Raw genomic sequence first — 21,153 nt, forward strand, 5'->3', positions numbered from 1 at the left:
TTTAAATTAAATCTTCTTTCTAGGTATTTTAAGTTGGTATGTCTGCATGGTTGTGGGCAGTACTTAGTTACGTTTTTATCTATTGCTTTGTTTTTTTAATGGTTGTTGCTATACCAAGATGGCGTCAACACTAGTCAATGCAGCTCTTACAAGTATAAGACCTGCTCACGCCTCTTATTATGGGGATATTGACAAGAAAAATCCGGTGTTAAATGCAGCGGAAAAGGAAATTAAAGAGTTGTTGACTTTCTTTTCAAAGAAACAAAATGAAAAGAAAAGACCAAGTGATGAAGCATGTTCTAGAGGGTAAACTTGTCAATTGTTAAAATACTCTTGTAATAAAAGTTTATATAAATTTTTTTTTTATAATTTTAAACACGTAAAGAAAAATTTGTGTTTTTTTTTCTTGTTTACGTTTAGTACTCTTCAAATTTTTTAAACTTATGTATAAAGGTCAAATTGGTTGTTTGATATTTGGAACAAATATGAACCAAGATTACCCACAGAGCTGTACTACCAAAAACTAGTATCAGTTGGTAATTACTTACAAGATATTGGTGTTTATGATGTTGCAAATCGACAGTGTTATAAGAGGTATTTGATGACAAGATATGGTACCATTCCTACTTCAAACGATGTCAATGAGTTCAAGAAAATATTTTACCCTGACGATCAAGATAAAGAAATTTATATAATGACCTCTAAAGCATTACTGGTAAGGATTTTTGAGTTAATTATTACAGACTAATAATTTTTAAAGCTTGGAGCTGATTTTAAATACATCAACCTTGCCAAAGGATTAACTCTTTAAAAAATAACTTTTAATTTTTTTTTGTATAAAATTTTAAAGAAATTTCTTTGTTTTATATTTTAATTAGTAAATATTAAGTCTTAGTTTGAATTTACCATCTAACCTAATTGATTTTGTTTACACATTTTTAAGGGAATGTACATGTGTGAGTATAGCAGTGTTTTTGAGCGTGATCCTAACATGCAATTTACTGAGACAGTGCCAGAGTGTTTGGGAATACTTTATGGTATAAGAACTTTCATGCAATGTGTTCTATCCCATGAAACTCTTTGTTGGGTTTTGTACAACTGCACGATTGTTATTTATCAAGTTTGCAGAAACCTTATGACATCAGGAAATTCTATTAAGGTAAATAATAAAGTTGTAAAATAAATTGGCATTTACGTAGTAATCGTCATTTTTTGCATTATAAATTTTTCAAAATAAAAGACATAACACAAAATACAACTATTTTTTTTTTTTGTATATCCTCGACGTGGGAAAGTCGAATGCGCGACTTAAACATAGAGTAACATTAGTTACTCCGACCCAGTCTCGAGTTGCCTGTGGCAGTTTGGGATATTATAGATTATAATTGCCCGATAATTATGCTGCTGATTAAGTGCTGGCTCAGCAGGAGTTCATACCGTTTATAGCGCCTTACTCAAGAGCGCTACAGCATAAGATCAATGGGTATTGAACCCACGACCTTATGTGTGGTGTAGCAAGTGTTCTTACCACTACACCACGCTGCCGGTTTAAAACAGATTTTTTTTAAGGAAATTTTAGTCTATGTTATTTTAAACATTTACTGACACACTAGTTTAGTGATTCGATTAATGTTAATCACTACGGTTTTTATTTATATAAATATCTATATTAATAACCATATTTAATATAATCGAAACAAAAACTGAACTAATCATATATAGGCTGTGGAATTTCTTTTATGGGCAGCAGTATGTATGGAAACTTCAGTTCCACTTTTATGTGTTAAATATTTAACATGGAGAGTGACACTTTATTCTGCTGTTTGTTTGGCTTATTATGACTGCAAAGCTGGAGAACAGGCTGAGGTAATTTTATCCATGAGAAAATTTTTTAACAGAAGCTTTAAGCAGTATTTTTACATTAACTTTATTTAACAATTACTTTACTATACACTTACTTTATTTATATTTTCTTACCTTTTTTTGTACTTTTATTTACTCACGTAGACCTTTGCTCGGCGAAGCTTAAGTAAACTTCAAGAGTTGAGTGAACTCGAAAGGCTGAGTGAGAGTGAAGGAAATGTAACAACTCAGTTTGTGTTCAGACAAGTAAGAAAAATTTCATTATCTACCAATGATGCATTTTTATTTTTTTTAAATATTTTTTTATATATCTTTGTAGGCCACTGCTAAAATGGCAACTATGGTGTTTAAGAGAAGTGTTTATGAATCTAGGAGAAAACCGAAAGGACTTCTGAGGCCAAAAAACAAAAACAATCTTAAGGAAGCATCTCAGGTGAAAGCGATCTTAAAATGTTAACTATAATTTCTCTAATATTAAGTTTATGACATCCAAAGTTAAATGGTTTATGTTTTTATTGTTAGAAATGTAGGTTAACTTTCAACACAATTTTATCTTAGCATAACACATAAACTCACTAAATATTTAAATTTAAATTAAAATGTACAATTTTAGTTGTCCTGGCCTCGCACTCTCACAGAGCGTCTATTGAGTGACATGTTTCAGGGAAGTGCGGCACAGTTTCTAGCTATAGTGGAAGCTCTTACCAGTTCCCATCGCAGGACATTGAGGGTAGGGCCTGCTTCCACTGATGCTGAGATGCTGGAGGTTACTGCAGAACTTTTCTTTGCTGGAAAAGAAATTATAGCAGGCAAGGTTTTAAAATTTTTTAATTTAAAAAAAAAAATAGTATCTAAATTTGTAGATTGAAAAGTAATCAAGGTATGTAAAGGTAATTGTTGTTGCCTCTTTGGTTAATAATTTAGTTTTGTCACAGCAAGGGTTAATAAATATAAGTTTGTCTTTTAGGTGGAGGTGGAAATAAAAGTTATATGGCAAGTGGTGCAGATCATTCAGTGTTAGCAGGAGTTCAACATGATAAATCACTGGTTCAACTTGCTGGAGATGGTATGTTGATAAATTTCCATTATTACCATTTTTTTAAAGATATCTAGTATCAAAATGATATACATTTGTCGTTTTTAGGAGCTGATGGTGTTAGTTTAAACAGCGTGATTCGTTTTATCAAACTTGCTTTCTGTTACGAGCAGTGGTCAACATTTAACACATTGCTTGATTGTGCCCTTATATACATAAAGGTAATAAAATGCCTTATATATTACTAAATTTTTGAATAGCATTATTGAAAAAGATATAGTTAATAAAATGTTTAATTTTTAAACAAAAGACAATATTTTTATGTTTAGAAATCTGGTGATGGAATGAGTCAGAATTCCACTTCAGAGCACAGTGGAACCGAATTATGTCTTGCTCTTCTTCTTGTCATGGAACGAGTAGCACGCTCACGTTCTAATCGACGCACACATACCACCACTAGTGGCTCGATGATGCCATCAGCGACTGAAGATTTTAATGATTCTGTGGTACAGCCACCTACTCAAGGCTCAGTCAGATCTGTTCAAATCAACGACGATCTTGTAAATTTAGCGGAAACTATATTGTATTGCATTAATGAACCTGTGCTGTTTATGCCACAAGGCTTAGACATGGATATTTTAATTGACAGGTAAATTTAGTTAAATAAAAAAGTGTTTTTTGTCTGCATTTTAGTGTAGTGGTTAAAATAATAAGCTTTGCCACGAAAGGTTCTGGGTTTAATTTCCACTACTTTTTATAGTTAGGTTGTTAAAATATGCTAAAACCTTTATTATGGTGGAGTTAATAAAATGTATTTTATTGTAAAAAATGGGTACCAGGTTTTGATTTTATAAATCAATTTATTTAGGGATATGATTGTTGATGCTAGCCACTTGTTGTGGCAAAAATGTAAAGTGGTGTTTGGCAAAATTCAATCTGGATCAAAGTCTGATATGGCTGCTACTCTACAAAGAACTGGAAATCCAGGAAAGGTGAAATAAACTAAAATAAAAAAATCTAAAACTTTTAAACTCAATTTAAAATATATAAACCTATAAAAAAATATGAACTTTGAATTTTTGTTGCTGAAAATTATTTAATGCTGTTTGCAAATTGTATTTGCATTTTATTACAACTTTACTAATGTTTATTAATATTAAAGTATTTAGCTGTTCTTACTAGCCTAACTAATTTTTTTTTTTTTGCAATTTTTAGTGGTTGCATATATTAAGTGTGGTTCACGCCGCTTTTTTGTGGTCAGGAATTGCCTCAGTTGACCCAGCATTAACTGCTGAAGTTTGCTTAAGGTTGGCTGTGGCACAAGAAGCAATTGCTAACTCAGATATTGGTAAGAAGCAACTTTAATACAGTCATTCTGTAAAATATTTGTTACTTTAAGACCTTTGACAACATTTGAGTAGTATAAATTGAGCTTGAAGCCTCATGTGGTGAAACCCATCTATTTTCCCTAGGATAACAAAATAGATACAATTTTTTAAACAATTTCTAGTATAAATTTTCTTTAATTTTTTAGGCTTTAAAGTCAGTGACACAGGTGGCGAGGGTTCCCGTTTATCAGTTTATTCAGCTACCCAAGCTACACCAGGCAGCCAACTAGAAAGTGCGCTACAAGTCTTACAAGATGGTCTTGTAGCTATGTCATTGGGGAGATCTTATCTAGCAAGTAATGATGCAAAGCATGTGGCTGATGTGTCATGGATAAAGAAATCTGAACAGGTATTTATTTTAATATAATCTGAGATGTAGTGATAGCAACAAATGATACATAAATGTACACATGTCTAATTGAAAGCTAAGCCTAATGATATTTTTGCCAGTTTGGGTAATATCTAATAGTATTGTGTGTTTTTTGCCTTGTCAATTGTTTATAGGCCTGGAAAAAATAAGTTGTAATGATATCCTCTTTTTACAACAAGTATATTTTAAAAAGAGAAGTATCGTAAAAGCATTCCTTTTAGCTTAAATTGGCCACCGAGAAAATAATAAAGTTCTGAAACTGATAATAATTTTGAAATCCTTATTTCAGCCATTTGAGAATTTAACAACAACCACCGATGCCTTTATTCGTGACCTACATGTTGAAATGTTGGCCGTCCATCATCGAATCTCATTGAAGTTAGTGGACCATGCGTTGTTGACTAGCAAACCAGTGGTACAAGTGGAAAGTGAAATAACTTTTACCTCCAGCAGACCATCTACAACTACAATGTAAGGATTGTTTGTCATTATTTTTAAAGCCAGCCGTGTAGAATATTTATTCGCAATATAATTTTAACTTCAGTTAAAAATCTAACTGAGAAAGTAGTTTTGTGAGATAGATTAAAATTTTAACCACCATCTAAAAAATACAGCATTTTTGTAAACTTTCTACCTGGTTTAAAAAATTACAATTACATGCTATTGCTATTGCCTTAAAATAAACTTTAAAAATTTCCTTACTACTTTCCCACCAAATATTGTTTTTTTTAACTAATTTTTTTTTAGGGAGGCCAACCATACCGACACTTCATTAAAAGACAGAGTTGGAAGTTGTTTGATTTCCAGAGCTATTATGTTTATGCAAAAAGCAGATCAATGTCAATCAGATAGCCCTAAAGCAAAGAAGTTTTTAAATAGAGCTGTAGCCACCTTGCAGAATGCCCAAGAAGAGGAAAAAAGATTATTTCAAGATAGTTGGATGAGATTGAATGATGAATCGCTGACAAGTGATGCAGATATTTCAGTTCCTCTTCCTCCTATTTTATTGTCAAGATCAGACACTAGCATGACTTTTAAACCTGCCCCCTTTGAATCTGGATTAGTAAAAGTAATTTTAATAAATTGTCATGTATAACTTATAGCTCTAGGCTTTTAATTTTTTGTTGTTGTAATATGTTCAAAACTTTTAATTAATATTTGCTCATACTAATTTACTAGCACACCAAAATGGTAGGTTTTTTGTAGGCTAATAAATAAAACATACACATCGCCCACTAAGCTTTTTTATATGTAGATAACAGTATGAAAAAACACATTTTATTGTAATATAAAAACACTGTATTGTGGGTTAACAATTTTTGTTGAACATTTTTCTTGCGTGTTTTATTAAATTATGTTAATTTGTATTTCAGGCAGCTTGGTATCGTATATTTGGGCGATTAGCAGCTGGATCGAATGTAAAAGTTCGACTGAACGACTACTTTTTACCAGGTTGGTATGTCTATAAAAAATTGCACAAAAAATACAGATTGGGGCCTTTTTTGTGTAACATAATATTGGTTAGTAAGTAGATACTCTAAAAAAAAACATATTTTAACAACTTACAGGTACAGGGGAAGAGGTACCTGCAGATGAAAACTGTATTCTCCGAGTAAGTGGTTTACAACCAAACCAAAGATACTTGTTTGCAGTTGCAGCTTACACAAGTGATGGAAAACTTATAGGTGGAGCAGTGGGGGAAACTGGAAACTCTGTGGTTGCTTGTCACCCTTTGTCTGTGTTAACGGCATGGGGACATCTGGCACAAGTATGTGATTTTTTAAAGTAACCTTCATTAACCTGCGTTAATCTGAAGACATTTCCCATTACATTATTATTTTTAACCTAGTGATACTGTCAGATCATTCTGGTCAAGAGTGTCAAGTTTTTAAAAATGTTACAATGTCAAAGTAGTAAGAAATATTATCAATAATTTTACCTATTTACAATAAATGACAAAATAGCTATCTAAGCCCTAAAAAACTTCTCTCAACAATTTTTTTCAAAACTTTTTTCAAAACTTTAACTGAGTTTATATAACAGGTCAGTTACAGACTTGGCGCTTTGTCAGTTTCCAAACAAGCTTGTTCGGTATTATGGGATCACTTTGTTGAATTACCTTCCAAACCACATAGCAACACGTGGACCAGCACTTCTCGTAGTGACTTTGCACTAACTATTTACCATTTAGATCACTTGGTGGCACTGCAGAACAGTGCTGTTTTGCTGCGTCATGTTTTGACCTCAGTTTTTGTTGCTGTTGAGACTGCGGTGAAAGATTTGGAAATTTTTTGCGATAAATTGTGTGATAATGGACCACTGTTGGAAAGTAAGTAAACGCTTTTAAAAACCTGTTAAAAGTAGTTACCAAAAAAAAAAAAAAAAACAATAAAAAAGTATCTGCCAAAAAAAATATATTTTTTTTTTCTTAACTTATTTATTTGTTTATTTTTTTCAGGTCAAATAGCAAGACTTAAAGAATGTGAACACACATTAGTTGCCATGGAAATAGCCGGTTGGTTAAATGAGCCAAGTCTGGTGCTTCAAGCTGTGGTACAAACTTATGGTTTAATTTCACCTATTATTCAAGCCGACGTCTACGCTGTTCCAGTACTACAAGTATGCGACAAAATTTAATGCAACAATAAAGGATTTATTACCAGTTAACTTAACGTTACATTATCATATACTAAAGTTTAAAGCGTAAAAAAAAGAATGTTTTTGGTTTTTTACATTGTTCTTATCTGATGTATTTAAAGGGAATTAACAAAAAAAAAAAAAATTAAATTTATTATTTCTTTGTAAATAAACTTTTAAGTTATTTTTGTATTTCCAATGTTTAGGTATCAGTATGTTGCTTGTCTGCCCTACAAGAAATAAGTGCAGTGTTAAGGCAGAAAAGATCTCCCATAGTTAATGAATCACTTCATCATATGATCGCAGTTCTTACCAGCTATATTGCCAAGGTAAATATTATATAAGCTTACTTATTAGGCTCAAAATTTTGTTGTATAACTATAAAAAAATGTATACATTATTTTAGATTTTCTGTAGGCACTTTTTCAATTTTTTTTTAAATTTCTGACACCATGTATTTTTAAACTCTAATTAAACATTTAAAATTAAATAAAACAATTTGTTTTTAAGGTTACAAGATTGAATGGCAAAAACCAGGTAGCACTTGCAGCAATAGATGCAGGAAAGCGATTGTTGAAATCCGAAAGCTCTTCATTTATTCAAGGAGGAGATACAGTTACCGATGAACAACAACAAACTGCTGCATCAAAACGAAACAAGTAAGATGTTTTGCATTTATGGATTTTCTTAAATATGTGTTAAGTTGTATTGATCAAAATTTGCATTCATGTAATGACAACCATAACTTAGGGCTTTAATGATAACTTTTTTTTATTACCCAGCAGGTTTATAATATAAAAGAGATGTTTATCTTATCATAATATTACATTTTTAAATAAGCTATTAAGTATTCTTAGTTTTTGAACCTAGAAAGTTAGTATTAAAAATTAGTAAGACTTGTTGATAGCATTCGTCGACATTTTTATTGTTGTAATATGGTTGCAACTCGCAACTAATATTTGTTTGCTACATTTTACCAACACACTGTAAAAGGCAGTTTTATAAATTGGACATGCATATGTATAAATTGCAAACTACATTTTATTATAAATGGATGATTTTTTAAAAACTGTTAAATTATAGATCGAGAAAAGGCGCTCCAATCGAAGTGTTCTCCAACCTTGAGTTAGCTGCTCTTGAGGAAAGATTAGCGGAGATTGCAAGAGAGAATCGAGCTGCACACGAACTCACAGGATCAGAGGATGCAGCTCAGATCCTTGCTCATCTATCAAGGATGAAACCGATTATCGCATATAGGGAGCTTGCAAAGTTCAGGAGAAGGATCAGATTTTTGGAGTTTTTCGTATTTGTAAGTTTTTGCATTTTTTTAAAAGAATTATTTTTTATAAAGTATGTGTTCAAAATTTTTAAACAAAATTTATATTTTTTAGGTTTTGCGAAAAGCTCTTAAACTTGAGCAAATTGACTTGGCTATCAAGTGGTCAGCTGATGTGCTAAACCACTTACACAAAAGAAACGAAACTCTGGCTGTCAATCGAGCTCTTATGTTCCGTAATCAGGGAGGTGCGGCTGTACAAGGTGATGAAAAGAAATATGCAGCTGTTGTGGCAGAGTATTCACAGAAAACTAAGAGAACTGAAGTAATGAAGGCCAAAATCAGGTAAAGTAACTAACTGTTTTGTGTATGTATCTTAAGTGTAAAAACGTTGACCATAAAGCCCAAAATTAAGGTAAATTTAGCTTGCTAAAATCTTTAAAATAGAGGCAGTAAGAATTGATATTTAAAAAAAATGATATTTTTTTTAATTTTTAAGAAATAAGTTAAAAAATAGTAACCTTAAATATATTTTGTTGTTACAGGGAAAAGCAAAGAAAATTTGCTTCCCTAAAGAAAGGAACAATCTCAGAAGAACAGGAAGAAGCAGAAAGGCATGCTCTAATGTCGTTGGAACGTCATTTTGTCGAGTTTTACAGGAATTGTGTTAAAAGAAGGAAACTAAGAAAAGTATTTAAATTAAATAACATAATTTGAGTCTATAATTGCAAATGAGTATTAACCACATAATTGATAGCAGTGTACAAAAGAATATAAATGTTTTCACCATTATTTTTAAAATATGAAATCAACATGTAGAAGGTTCACAAAAACTACATCCTTTTAATAACACAAAAACTTTACAACTATTTTAAAGAGAACTATTTTAATTTTTAATCTACTACTAAATCTGAAAAACTATGTAGATGTCAGCAGATGAAGTAAGATGGAGATCTGAGTTTAATTACATTATTGGACTTCTTCATTATCACACTTTCCTTGATAAAATTAAAGCAAGATCTAACTACCAAGGCTATAGAACTCCGCTGTTTGAAACAACTGATTTTATTGACCCAGTAAGTATGTTGTTTATATAGGTTTAACTTCATGGTGTAATTTATAAAATATCTAATATTTCATGTACTTTACCTTATGGTAAAAAATTAAGTAAAACCATATTAAATCAGTAACTTCATTTTGTTTTTAAAGTTTCACAACTTACAAAAAAACTAAGCATGTGGTAGTTTCTTTGACAAAACATTTAATAATTTCTTGATTTCCTTAGGAATGGTGGTCATACGATGTAAGTGGTACAGTAGTTGTAGGTTGGAATGATGGCAGTAGACAAATTCAGTTAGATCAAGCTCAACATTCAAGAGACAGGATCACATTCGCATTGGAAAAGGCTGCACACTTGGCTATTACCACTTCTTTAGGTATTCAGTTTCTTTTATTCCATATAAATTGATATTACTGAATTGTGTCTTAAAATAATTAGACAAAATAAACAAAACAATTTAAGTATTAGAGAAAATTTTTAACATGGTTACTCTTCAGAAGTTATGGTAAGTAAAGCTGTGAAGTTAGCTAACATCAATTATATACTATTTTATTATTTTTTTTTATTTGACTGATTTTATTTAGTGGTTGAACCAATGCTTCCAGCAAATTCCAACCAGCCAGTTTATCCAGAAGATGCTGGTATAGATTCCCCAAGAACTCAACAAACCAATTCACCGAACTCTATGATTTCAACTGGTACAGTGGATCCAGAAGTCCTTGCTGTACAAGCGCCAGCTATTATTGAAGCTTTAAAGGTAATTGAGTGATAGTTAAAATATACCTATTTTTTATGTTTTAAGATGATTTTATTTTTTTTATGCAATTTATATGAAGATTTTTAAAAGACAATTTTATGTTACGAATTTATTTACACTTTATATCAGTTTTTATAATGTTTATTAAACGGATTTGTTTTAGCTCACCATGTTAAGTTTTCGGCGAGGATTGGTTTTAGCACATCGGGGGAAACACTGGAGATTGTTACAGAATGTTGCCCGCTCTCTCTTCTCGTGTGTGACCGATTCGCTTCGTCGAGTTTCTGACAATCTTGAACCAGCTCTTTCTATTGCCCAACTCCGGTAAATTGGCTTAAGTTTTTGGGTTACATTTTGTTTACTTTATTGGACCTTTAAAATTAAACAGAAAGTTTTAAAATGACATTTTTTAGCTGGTAATTTTTTTTAAGGGGTTTCATAAAGATTAAATGAAAAAAATATTTATTTTAATAAAAACTTCTATTTTTTTAGTTCAATCGTACAAGTGCCACTTTCAATGGCGTCAGACTTTTTACTCGACATGTTGGTTCAAATACAAGAAAAGCCTTGCTCTGACCCTGAATGGAAGAGCAAGAGTTATGCTGGCGATTTTACTGACATGAGGGGAGGGGTCTCCCTCAAGTTTGAAGAGAGCGTGGATGATATCAGTAACGTGAACATCATTTTTATCAAACGAATTTTGTTTCACACACTTCAAGTTTTGCATTTTGAATCAAGGTAAAACTTTTTTTAAATATATCTTTTATTAAATTTTACTGAGTTTATAGTGTTGTGAAGGCTATATTTAGCAAAAAATTCTGAAGTGCTGTTGATATAGTGATATTTATCAGAAAAAAATAGTTTCTTTAAATTAAATTATTTTTTGGGGGGCAAAATAATTTACAATTAAGCAGCCAGGTGGATTGTATATATATACATATATATATTTATATAAAAATGTGAGTTCAATGTATAGGTCTACTTTATAACTAAAACCGTCTTTTCTGGGACCCAATAAGTTATCTAGGGAAAATATTAAATGCAAGATGCTATCATATTATGTCAACTATAATTATGACTGTAAGGTTGGCATAAACTTGTCTAAATGAAAAAGTTTTTTTAGGTGGGAACAACTTGTTGACTTGTGTCTTCGATTTTCTGCTCTCACCAACGATCGCTATTGTGATGTCATCACTCCTCTGCTTGTTCATGCGCAACATCAAATAAAAGAAAGAATCGAGACAGTAGGAGGCAACAAACATCCTCAACCACATTTCACAACTGCTGCACTTAACTTAGATAAACAAAAAGTGGATAACAAGTAAATTTTAGAGAAAAATAAAATAAAAACCTGATCATGAAAAAAAATAGTGTTTAAAACATAACTAAATTTTCCTTAGTTTTATAAAATTAAAAAAATATATTCTTATCTTTTAAGGGATTACTTGTTATACAAGTTGAAAGTGATCCCCGGTACAGATAAGGCTTCTACAGTGGGGGTAGGAGGTTACATCGACCCAGCATCACATGATGTATATGGTGGTGGTAAAAGAGCCTTGGCACTATCTTGTGTTCCATTTGATGCATGCCACAGGTAAATTGAAAAATTAAATAAAAAATTATTTTTTAGTATTTTTTTGTCAATTTTTACAAATACAATATATAGGTATGTTTATAGCTTAGCATTTTATTTGTATTCTTCATTTCTTTGAGTTTCAAATTTAAATTTTTTTTTTATTGTAGCATGAATGAGTTACGAAAAGTAATGTCACAATCTCAGTATATGTCCAGAGCTTTACAACATTCTAGAAAGTTGATGGTTTTATATTTAGCTTCCCAGCATAACTCATTTTTAAAGTCAAGAAAATCTAGTACAAGGTAATGCTGTCATTTATTTATATTATATATTTATGTTTATATATGGTTTTATTAAACATAATAAATAGACTACAAAATGTTTCTTTGCTTTGACAAAACTACCTGAAGTCCTAGGTTTGATTCTCATTATTGCCATGTATAGTCTTTCTGTGTAATTTTCTAGCAAAGGCAGCATAGTCAGGACTATCTTCCTAAATTAAGATTTTTAACAAATAACTGCTTTTAAAAATTAAGTTAACAACTAGAAAATTTTTGTTCTTAGATTGGACACTTCAAGTTCTTGTGTAGATTTTTCTTCAACTCACGAGCAGCATCACAATTGTACTCCACCTAATATTTGTAATTTTGACTTTACTCTAACTGAGGTTACTGAAACATTTGCCTCATCTCAGCTTTCCACTGTTATTGAGTCTTACAACAGGTAGACCTTTAAATCTAATTAAAAGCATTAAAAAACATTGCATTTTAACTACTTTGTTAAAGTTACTGAATACTTAGTAGTGATTTCAGCATATTGAATTAGTTTTAAATGTTATGATGTTTTGTTAAAATCTGCTAGTCTTTAATTTTTCTCAAAAAATTATAAATATTTAAGATAAGCTCTAACCTATAAGGTGTCATGTTCTTTATACTTGAAAAATATAAAGTAAAAAAATCTACACACTAAAATTTTACTCAAGTAATTTAAAATTCTATAAAAAATTTTCTATAGGACAATAGAACTGTTGGTATCCCATAATGTTAATGAACTTGTCTCACAAGCATCTAATGAGTTGGGCGATCTTTACTATCACCAGGGAAATGTTAAAGCAGCTACAAAGTGGTGGACTAATGCGTTAGACCAGGTAAGAGTTGTTTTTTTTAATTTTATTGTTTGCATTTTTTATTGATTTTTTTTCTTTTATTTTTGTATTGGTATGTATTACATTTCATATTGTTTTAGTCTTATTAACTTTAAGGCCAAGTTTATAGGAAAAATTAAATAAAAATAAATATAATAAAATTTTGTATTTTTCTTAACTAAAATTTCTTATTTTAGATATTAAAATGTAAAGACGGTTTGCATGAATGGCGTACACAATATAAAAATTCAGATGAGATTCCAACAAAACTTCTCAATAAATGTGGAATTTGGGGTTGCCTGTTAGCAGTTTCTATTGCATGTAAAATAGGTAAATTTTTACAAATTAAGCACAAAAAAATCACATATTTTATAATCTATGATGGTAAACTGCCTAAATGCATAATGGTAAAATATATACTAAGCATCAACACATGAAAAAATGGGTTTGATTCCCTGTGCTTCAAAAAAATTCGCTCCAAAAAAATGATCCAAAAAAGTTTTTAAAAAAATTTTATTTTCTAGGTGAGTTTAGTGCAAATGATGTTGCAATGAAGACTGATTGTTGTTTGTTGGGTGCGATGTTGGTTCGGGCAATCTTTAGATCCTCTCTTCCACATCCAACAGCTGATGTGGATTATGCTTCATATGAAATTTCACCCTTGCAAGCAAAACAACATAGCCCAATTAAAACCAGGTAACTTAAAGTTTAAGGGCAAAGGCTTAATTTATAATATTTTAATTTAATGTTGATTAAAAAGGAAAAATTTTGGGTTCGATCCCCACTGTTCTCATGCTTAAGCGCCCTCGAGTAAGACACTATAAAATGTATGAACTTCTGCTAAGTCAACACTGAATCAGCAGTTAAATTATCGGGCTATTATAATCTATAATATCCCGAACTGTCAAAGGCAATCCACATCCAGGATAAATGTGAAACAGGCATTGATTGTATATTACTATAGGAGGCTATCACATAAAAACTTTAAAAATTAAGTCTAACTTTAAAATTTATTTTAGATCTTCAGTTTTATCAAATGCAAACAAAGTAAAAGCCAATTGTGTGATAACTGGAATCGATTTATTTTCTGATCGTTTTAGATGTGACGTTCAAACCTTGGTTGCTTCTTTACACTGGTTGTGCGATTCTTTGCTCAATTTTAAGTTTTCTTTGGCGGTTTTGCCAGCCTTGTGCTTGTATCAATATCTAGCTACATTTGTATGCAGGTAAGTTAAAAATAATAAAAAAGTGGGTCCCTTTTTGATTGGAAAATAGCACTTTTGTAATACTTAATTGTTAGTCTATTTTATGAAGCAATTTAACTTAAAAAAATAAAAAAGGAAGACTATTTATTGTTTTTTTTTTATATTTTTTATTAAATCTGGGTTAAGATTTATTTAAAAAAATTAAATCCAATATATTTAATTTACAGGGATATGGTCAAGTCAGTTCAATGTCGTTCTATGAGATTATCAGCATTGACAGACTTGTATATGTTTAAGGAAGCTACCGCAGAGGCACTTAATATTCTGTATGGCATCTATCTGCCACATGCCACTGATGTGTCATACCGACCTCCTGACAACCAGTTGCCAACCGTTATGTTTAACACTGATAAGCCAGTAGAAGATGAGGAAAATTTAAAGGTAAGAAATGTCTACAAAATTTGATATATTATTTAGGTTTGTTAAAAACAGTGCATATTTGATAAAACATTACATAAAATTAAGTTCTCTGGTTTAATTCCTACTGCTGCCTTAATGTTGTGTCCTCAAGTTACGTAAAACTATAAATAAGATTTTTCACAAAATATACTTAAAAAGTCTAAAAAGAAATTTTATGACCCAACTTGCGGTGTTATACTCACTTAATATTAAAGCATGTGTTTTAACTAGGCAATGGAGGTATTGGCAAGCAAGAGGTTGTCATCATCATTGGCTGAATTATATGGACCTCACTTAACATGTGAAGTCACACTTGGCCAAGCAAAATTGCTCACTTACATAGCTTCTTGTATACCAAGGATTCCACAAAAACCAACAGCTCAGGATCTTCAGTTCGTGTCCCCAGATTTCCAGGCTGAACTAAGGACCAGGTAAAAGTGGAATAAATATTTTTATGTGCGTCTAGTCCTCTACTCCTGTTGTATGCATTTTATATTATTTTAACCTTTTTCCTAAATTATATTTTTTAAAAAGTTTAATTTGAATTTAAACTTGTTTTTTTTTTGCTTATGTGTTAAGTGTATATAAATTAAATTTATTCGATAAATTTAAATAAAACGAAATATTTAGGACCAAAAATGCTTTTAACCCAAGTTCAAGATTGTCTAACGCTGGTCAACTATATTCTGATGATGTAAGGTCAACAATTAGTGCTTTTTCTAATGCATCTGCATCTAAATATATCAACAAACTATTTACTAAGAGAGATAAACCAATGGGTCAACAACTGTTAAAAGGTTACCAAATTTTTTATGAAAAATTCTAAAAAATATTGAAAATGTGCAATATTGGATCAATTGGCTAAATAAAATTAGTTTTTATATTTAAAATACTTTAACTTTTATTTCACATTTTTCTACAGGTATGCTTTTAGCTGTCGCTGAAAACTTAACAGCCACATTATCACAAGCTTTGGAAAATTCAGCTGATCCTTTGATGGCATCAGAGTTATGGCTGGTAGTTAATGCTTATTACCTGTTGTCTGAAATAAATCAGCAAAGACAGGTAAAGATTATAAAATATAGGATAATATAATAGATTTATTTAAAAAACATTGTTATTTTTATGTTAAATATTTGCTTTAAATTCAATTTTTTTTTATTTTAACAAAGTTTTAAGTATGTTATTGTTAAAATAAGAATATTTACTTATAATTTAAGCATCTGTTTTTATAAAATACCCTTTAATAAAAGAAAAACAAAACAAAAGTTTTGGTTTATTTTTAGCTTTCAACTATCAGTGCCTCACATGCACTCTCTGCACTTAAATTTTTAAGAGACTCAAATGTATTTGATGAGGTTCCAATTCGTGGCTCACGTAAGTTAAGATCTGCTTTGAGAAAAAAAACTCAAGCAAACGAGAATCCTGGTTCACCACCACAAAGGCAGGATTTTTATGAGGTAAATACAGATTTATAAAAAATATTATTAAAGCTTTGGTAAAAAAAAACTTTGCAGTAATTAATTTAATTTATACAACATTCTAAAACATTTAAAAAATTGTTTAACTTTATTTGAGTTTAAAAGTTCTTTATATATATTGCAGTTAAATGAAAAAATTTTTTTTAACACAATTAGGAGTAAAAAAATTTCTTTTAGGTTTTGGAGCATTTATATAGAACAAGACTGAACTCAAGATTATGGTTAGATTGTCGACTTCGTTTATGTCAGGCTCTTGCTACCCAGCTAAAAGGATTGGGAAAGGTAAAAAACAGCTTTTAAGAATACTTTATAGTTTTAAATTATTACATTTTTTTACCTGTTTTAATACCGGATACATTTATTTTTATACATTAAATTATATTATTAAAGGTTGGTGATAATTTATCTGACAACACTGGCTTATTGGACCACTCTCAAGCTCAACTTTACTGTGCTGAGGGGTTAGCTGAGGCAGAGGCTTGTAATGATATAGAGATGCAAGCTTTTTTTCTTATACAAGTTAGTTAGATTCATTTGAATCTTACAAAAAAAATCTACGACTTGACAAGAATTTAAAATTTTATTTAATTGTGAAAATTAATAAAATAAGAACTATAAATCAAATTAATAGACTGGACATCTTATCTATCTGGGTTAGAATTATAGTATTTCCAACTATATTTTAAATAGTACATTTTTGGGAACTAAAAAAGTATAATTATTGTAAATTTGTTTATAATTAATGTGATTATTAAAATTAATGATTGAATTTTTAAATTTACAAAACATTATTTTCATGTAGGGCACAGCTTTAGATGGAATATCGATTGAAGAAAGCAAACATATGTTGGAGGATGCTTCCTCGTCTTTGGATGATCAGGTTGAGTTATCTAACGAAGCTTTACTCAAACTTGTACATTGTACTACTCAGTTAGGTGACCTTAACATCCTGTCTGGAAGCATGACTCCCTCTGATGTTAGTTGAAATAAATTTTATTCAAAAATGTTGTAGTATTTTTTTAAAACAAAAGTTTTAAATTCTTAGTACTTACTAAAATCTAGTTATTATTTAAAATCTATTTAATTCTTCTGTCGTCTATTTAATTTATATTTTTACATTGTCTATACAAAATTCCTATGTTATCTATTTAAAATCTATTCAAATTTTACGCCAACAATATTTAAATATATTAGGGCTAAAAATCTAACGATGGCCCAATGTAAAGATGAATTATTATCGAAAAATGTATTTTTACAGAGCATAGCTTCATACCGGAGTGCTCACTCAGTTCTTATGTTGAAAGCAATGCAAGAAGGTGAGACTATAGTTCACTGTGAGTCGGGTGGTGAACTTTCAACTTTAGCTGAGCCAATACTTAACTTGTACTCACCTCACCTCCAATTACTTGCTCACATTAAGTTAAGAATCGCCCACTCAATGTTACAGGTAAGTTAAGTAAATGTTTTTGTGTGAAGTACCCAAAAAATAATTGAAATTAAACATTTTTTTTTACTCAGACTCTTCCAAATGATGATATAGTTGAAGAACACACAAATGTTACTCAGTTGCTCACTCAAGCCCAGTACCTCTGCTCACAAGGAGTTGTTCTTGAAACTCAACTTCAAGCAGAAATTCAACATTTACTCGGGAAAGTAAGTATTATTAAAATCAATATTCAGGCGTTTTTGTTTAGATTTAGTGTATTTCTATAAATAGCAAATACTTTTAATATTATCAACTGGCTTAATGGTTATTTTAAAAAAATTTGAATTTTTCAGAAATTTAATTAAAATATATTTTAAATTTAAGGTAAACAGATTTGTATTGAGTGGAGGATTTGGGCAAACCAGAGCCACACAATATTGTTTGAATGAAGCAATTACAATTTGTTCATCCTTACCGAATGACTTGCACACTTTAAGAAAATCTTACATTGAGAGTGCGTTAGTTAACCTTATTGCTATGGAACTAAAGGTAAAGTTATAATTTTTAAGTTATGATTTCTGCGTTTTTAACATTTTTAAAATTTTTAATTTATTTCAAGTTTGTAAAAAATTTTAAACCAATTTTTCTCAAGTTTCATATAAAAAATTTTTTCCAGCTTTCTGAGATCACTTTAGTTTCCTCGGATGTAGATCGCGCGTCGTCCTCTCCGTCTGTGTCTGCAGGATCTCTCACAATGGGTCAACGAAGCTTCTCCCTCGACATGGGGGTGGTCTCCCAACCACTGGTGTTAACCCAGGCAAAACTAAGAATCGCGACGGCGTTGTTTAATGCTTACCATTTTGCTTGCAATGCAGAGGCTAGAGCAATATTGCCAGGAAATCCACAGGTATTAACTTAATTTTTGTTAAATATTTTTGATGAAAAAAAATTCAAAATTGTTTTAGAGAAACATTTTTCTATAAATTGGCTGCTTTTACCAATAGGTTCCTTAAGTAAAGTACAGACATTTTAAGACGTCTTTAATAGGTTGGTACTCGGTAACGTTACCTTGTTTGCCATTGGCCTTATTTTTCTGGTAAAAATTAATCTACAAAATCAAGGCAACGCATAAATATTTTGATAAGTTTGGCACAATCACAAGTGCAGTCAGTGTAAGGTACTCAGTAAACTTTTAATTATGGGCATTTTATAAATCGTCAAAAATTATTATTTTAGGTCACTTGTTTGAAGTTTAGCAACGAAGACCGCGCCGCGTTGTCGGATTTCGTTGTCGTTAATCTGAGCTCGGACTACTCCAACCTGCCGCTAGGTGGCAGTGAAGAACGCACAGTTGACACAATGTTAACTGCGATCAGATCTCAGGCAACTGGGATCACGTGGGTTCATGTTTTAACCTACAACGTCTTTTTGCAAAGGTACAGCAGTTCAATTACACAATTCGGTTTGATACTTTACAAATAGTTGGCTTTTTTATTGCTATCCCTTTTTTTATTACGCCTTAAAATTATAATTATTGGTGTTTGTGATTTAATGTGATAAAATTATTAAACGTTTTAAAAATTTTAGTTAAATTTTTTTATAGCAACCTTACTTTTGTTGACTCGAAGTACAATGTATAGTTTTATCCATTTATAGGAAATCTCACCTTGCTACAGCTGTAACAAATAACGGAGAAAATCAGGACGAGAAGAATAATCCGGGGGATGATGACGTCACTGAGGGTGAGATTTGTAATTTTAACCTTAAATTTTTCTACAGACTTTCCTTTTTTTAAATACTTTTAAACTATAATTTACTTACAGTTGCTTTTACGAGCGTTCGAACACCATTAAACAGCGCTGATGTCACTCTTAAACTGTCATCACTACACGAGTACTTATCCAGTAGGTTGCCTAGTTACTCGACTACTTGCAACATACCGAGTTTCCCACAAGGAAAGTCCTTCGTTACCTTGCAATGGTATAAGGATAGTATATGTAACTGTATGCTGATGCTATGGTGTATTCATAAAAGCGATGGAACAGTCGATTGTGCAAGGTCTACTATTTCAGGGGCATGGTTGAATGATTTGGTGCAGAAAGGAATCGAATTAAAAAGGGTTAGTGTCTTTTCTTGAATAAAAGCCTTAAAAATGTATTATTAAGAGTCAGGACTGTATATTTATTTTTCCCAAATTTTTTTAATCTGATAGCCTAAGCATTTTTAAGTGTAGCTTCTAGCCATGTATCTTATAATATAACAGAACACTGAAGAGCATTTTGGCCGCAAAAAGCCTGAATTTGCGACCACTCCACGCAAGAAAACAAAACCTCGAAATTCTGTCCAACTTGTTTCATTGAACCGAGAGTTAGAAGAAGAATGGAAGGACCTAGTAACCCAAATTACTAATCTGGTATCTGGACAAAGCGAACCCGTCACCGAGTTACCATTTGAAATCACAAACAACTCCGCTCAAGCTGTATTAGATCTTCTGACCGTGGGTTGCTATTTCGAAACGAAACATCCGCTGTATAAATGGATGCTTACACTTTTATCGCCTTGTTAAATTTTAAAACATATATATGTTTAAATTGGTTTTATATGGTCTATAAGTTATATAGGTGTTTTTTATATTCTGTTATATAGCGTTTTTCAATAAAATTTTACAGGCATTTTTTTGGGTTATTATTAGTATGTAAATATAACTGCCTCTTTTTTGCCAGTGTCTGTAAGCGTTTTTGGCTGGTAAACTTTCAAAATTACCAACATAACCTTAATTTGCTAGAATTTTTCAAATACAGCCTACCTAATTAAAAATACTTTAAAAGTTAAAAATGACTTATATAATATGGCTAAATATTGCTTTTTATGCTAAGTTTGTTTTCTGCAAAAAAAAAATTAAAAAAAAGTACAACAAACGGCTCAGAATGGGCAAAATAAGAATATTTTCTTATGTGTGCCAGCGTATGAACTTACGACGATGACGTCGTGACTCGCGAGTGTAGGGACTTTCCCTATTTACAATATTTTAACTGCAAATCCCGATATCTCGAAAACAACTTGATCAATTTTAAAAATAATGTTATCTTCGTGCAAGTTTGAAAAATTCCAACATAATTAAAAACAAACTCTGTGACCATATCATCTCTTTAAAAAACAACTTAAAAATAGATCAAAAATTTTTCGGATATTAGCATGTTGAAAATATGGTTATTCTTCTTAATACACCTATTATCAGTAAAAACAATACACTGCTTAATTACCAATTTACTAAAACTTACTTATGAGCATCATCTAGCGTTTGTAAATTAACGGGATTTTTACGAAAAAACTTTTAAAATAGTCTGGTGTGGTATACCAGTCTTTGCAGCGGACTACAAGCCGAAAGGTTTCTGGTTCGAGTCGCACCAATGCTACACTATTTTTTCTTATGCTTCCAAAAAAAATCATTATATATATAAATTCTTGAATTAGC

General features: G+C 30.9%; 1 protein-coding gene across 1 annotated transcript; it reads left to right on the forward strand.

Moving 5' to 3' along the window:
• The first annotated feature begins 31 nt into the window (after positions 1–31).
• On the forward strand, positions 32–20,350 carry LOC145753899 (cilia- and flagella-associated protein 54-like). Its single transcript, XM_082570422.1, has 53 exons — positions 32–306; positions 454–715; positions 944–1,159; positions 1,723–1,866; positions 2,008–2,109; positions 2,183–2,296; positions 2,477–2,672; positions 2,831–2,929; positions 3,008–3,120; positions 3,229–3,548; positions 3,768–3,891; positions 4,115–4,247; positions 4,434–4,636; positions 4,947–5,128; positions 5,405–5,726; positions 6,031–6,109; positions 6,226–6,425; positions 6,701–6,986; positions 7,116–7,276; positions 7,501–7,623; positions 7,805–7,953; positions 8,378–8,603; positions 8,686–8,915; positions 9,116–9,260; positions 9,497–9,646; positions 9,856–10,006; positions 10,215–10,387; positions 10,551–10,711; positions 10,880–11,125; positions 11,511–11,708; positions 11,826–11,981; positions 12,131–12,265; positions 12,528–12,686; positions 12,978–13,110; positions 13,305–13,437; positions 13,632–13,803; positions 14,127–14,333; positions 14,540–14,753; positions 15,003–15,202; positions 15,402–15,568; positions 15,694–15,836; positions 16,058–16,231; positions 16,430–16,534; positions 16,643–16,771; positions 17,055–17,228; positions 17,511–17,699; positions 17,771–17,905; positions 18,063–18,227; positions 18,355–18,585; positions 18,915–19,114; positions 19,335–19,420; positions 19,502–19,797; positions 19,942–20,350. The coding sequence occupies exons 1-53, from the start codon at positions 119–121 to the stop codon at positions 20,242–20,244; spliced, it is 9,402 nt and encodes a 3,133-aa protein (XP_082426548.1). The 5' UTR covers positions 32–118; the 3' UTR covers positions 20,245–20,350.
• Positions 20,351–21,153: the final 803 nt, after the last annotated feature.

The sequence above is a fragment of the Corella eumyota genome, chromosome 5, assembly GCF_963082875.1.
Source record: "Corella eumyota chromosome 5, kaCorEumy4.1, whole genome shotgun sequence".
Taxonomy (NCBI): Eukaryota; Metazoa; Chordata; class Ascidiacea; order Phlebobranchia; family Corellidae; genus Corella; species Corella eumyota.

What these genes read in the sequence shown, in the direction of transcription:
- LOC145753899 (XM_082570422.1), top strand. Translation starts at nt 119, where the DNA reads ATGGCGTCAACACTAGTCAATGCAGCTCTTACAAGTATAAGACCTGCT. An exon ending in GAACTGGAAATCCAGGAAAG is followed by an intron (nt 3,892 to 4,114) that starts GTGAAATAAACT and finishes TGCAATTTTTAG; the next exon opens with TGGTTGCATATATTAAGTGT. An exon ending in GTAATGAAGGCCAAAATCAG is followed by an intron (nt 8,916 to 9,115) that starts GTAAAGTAACTA and finishes TTGTTGTTACAG; the next exon opens with GGAAAAGCAAAGAAAATTTG.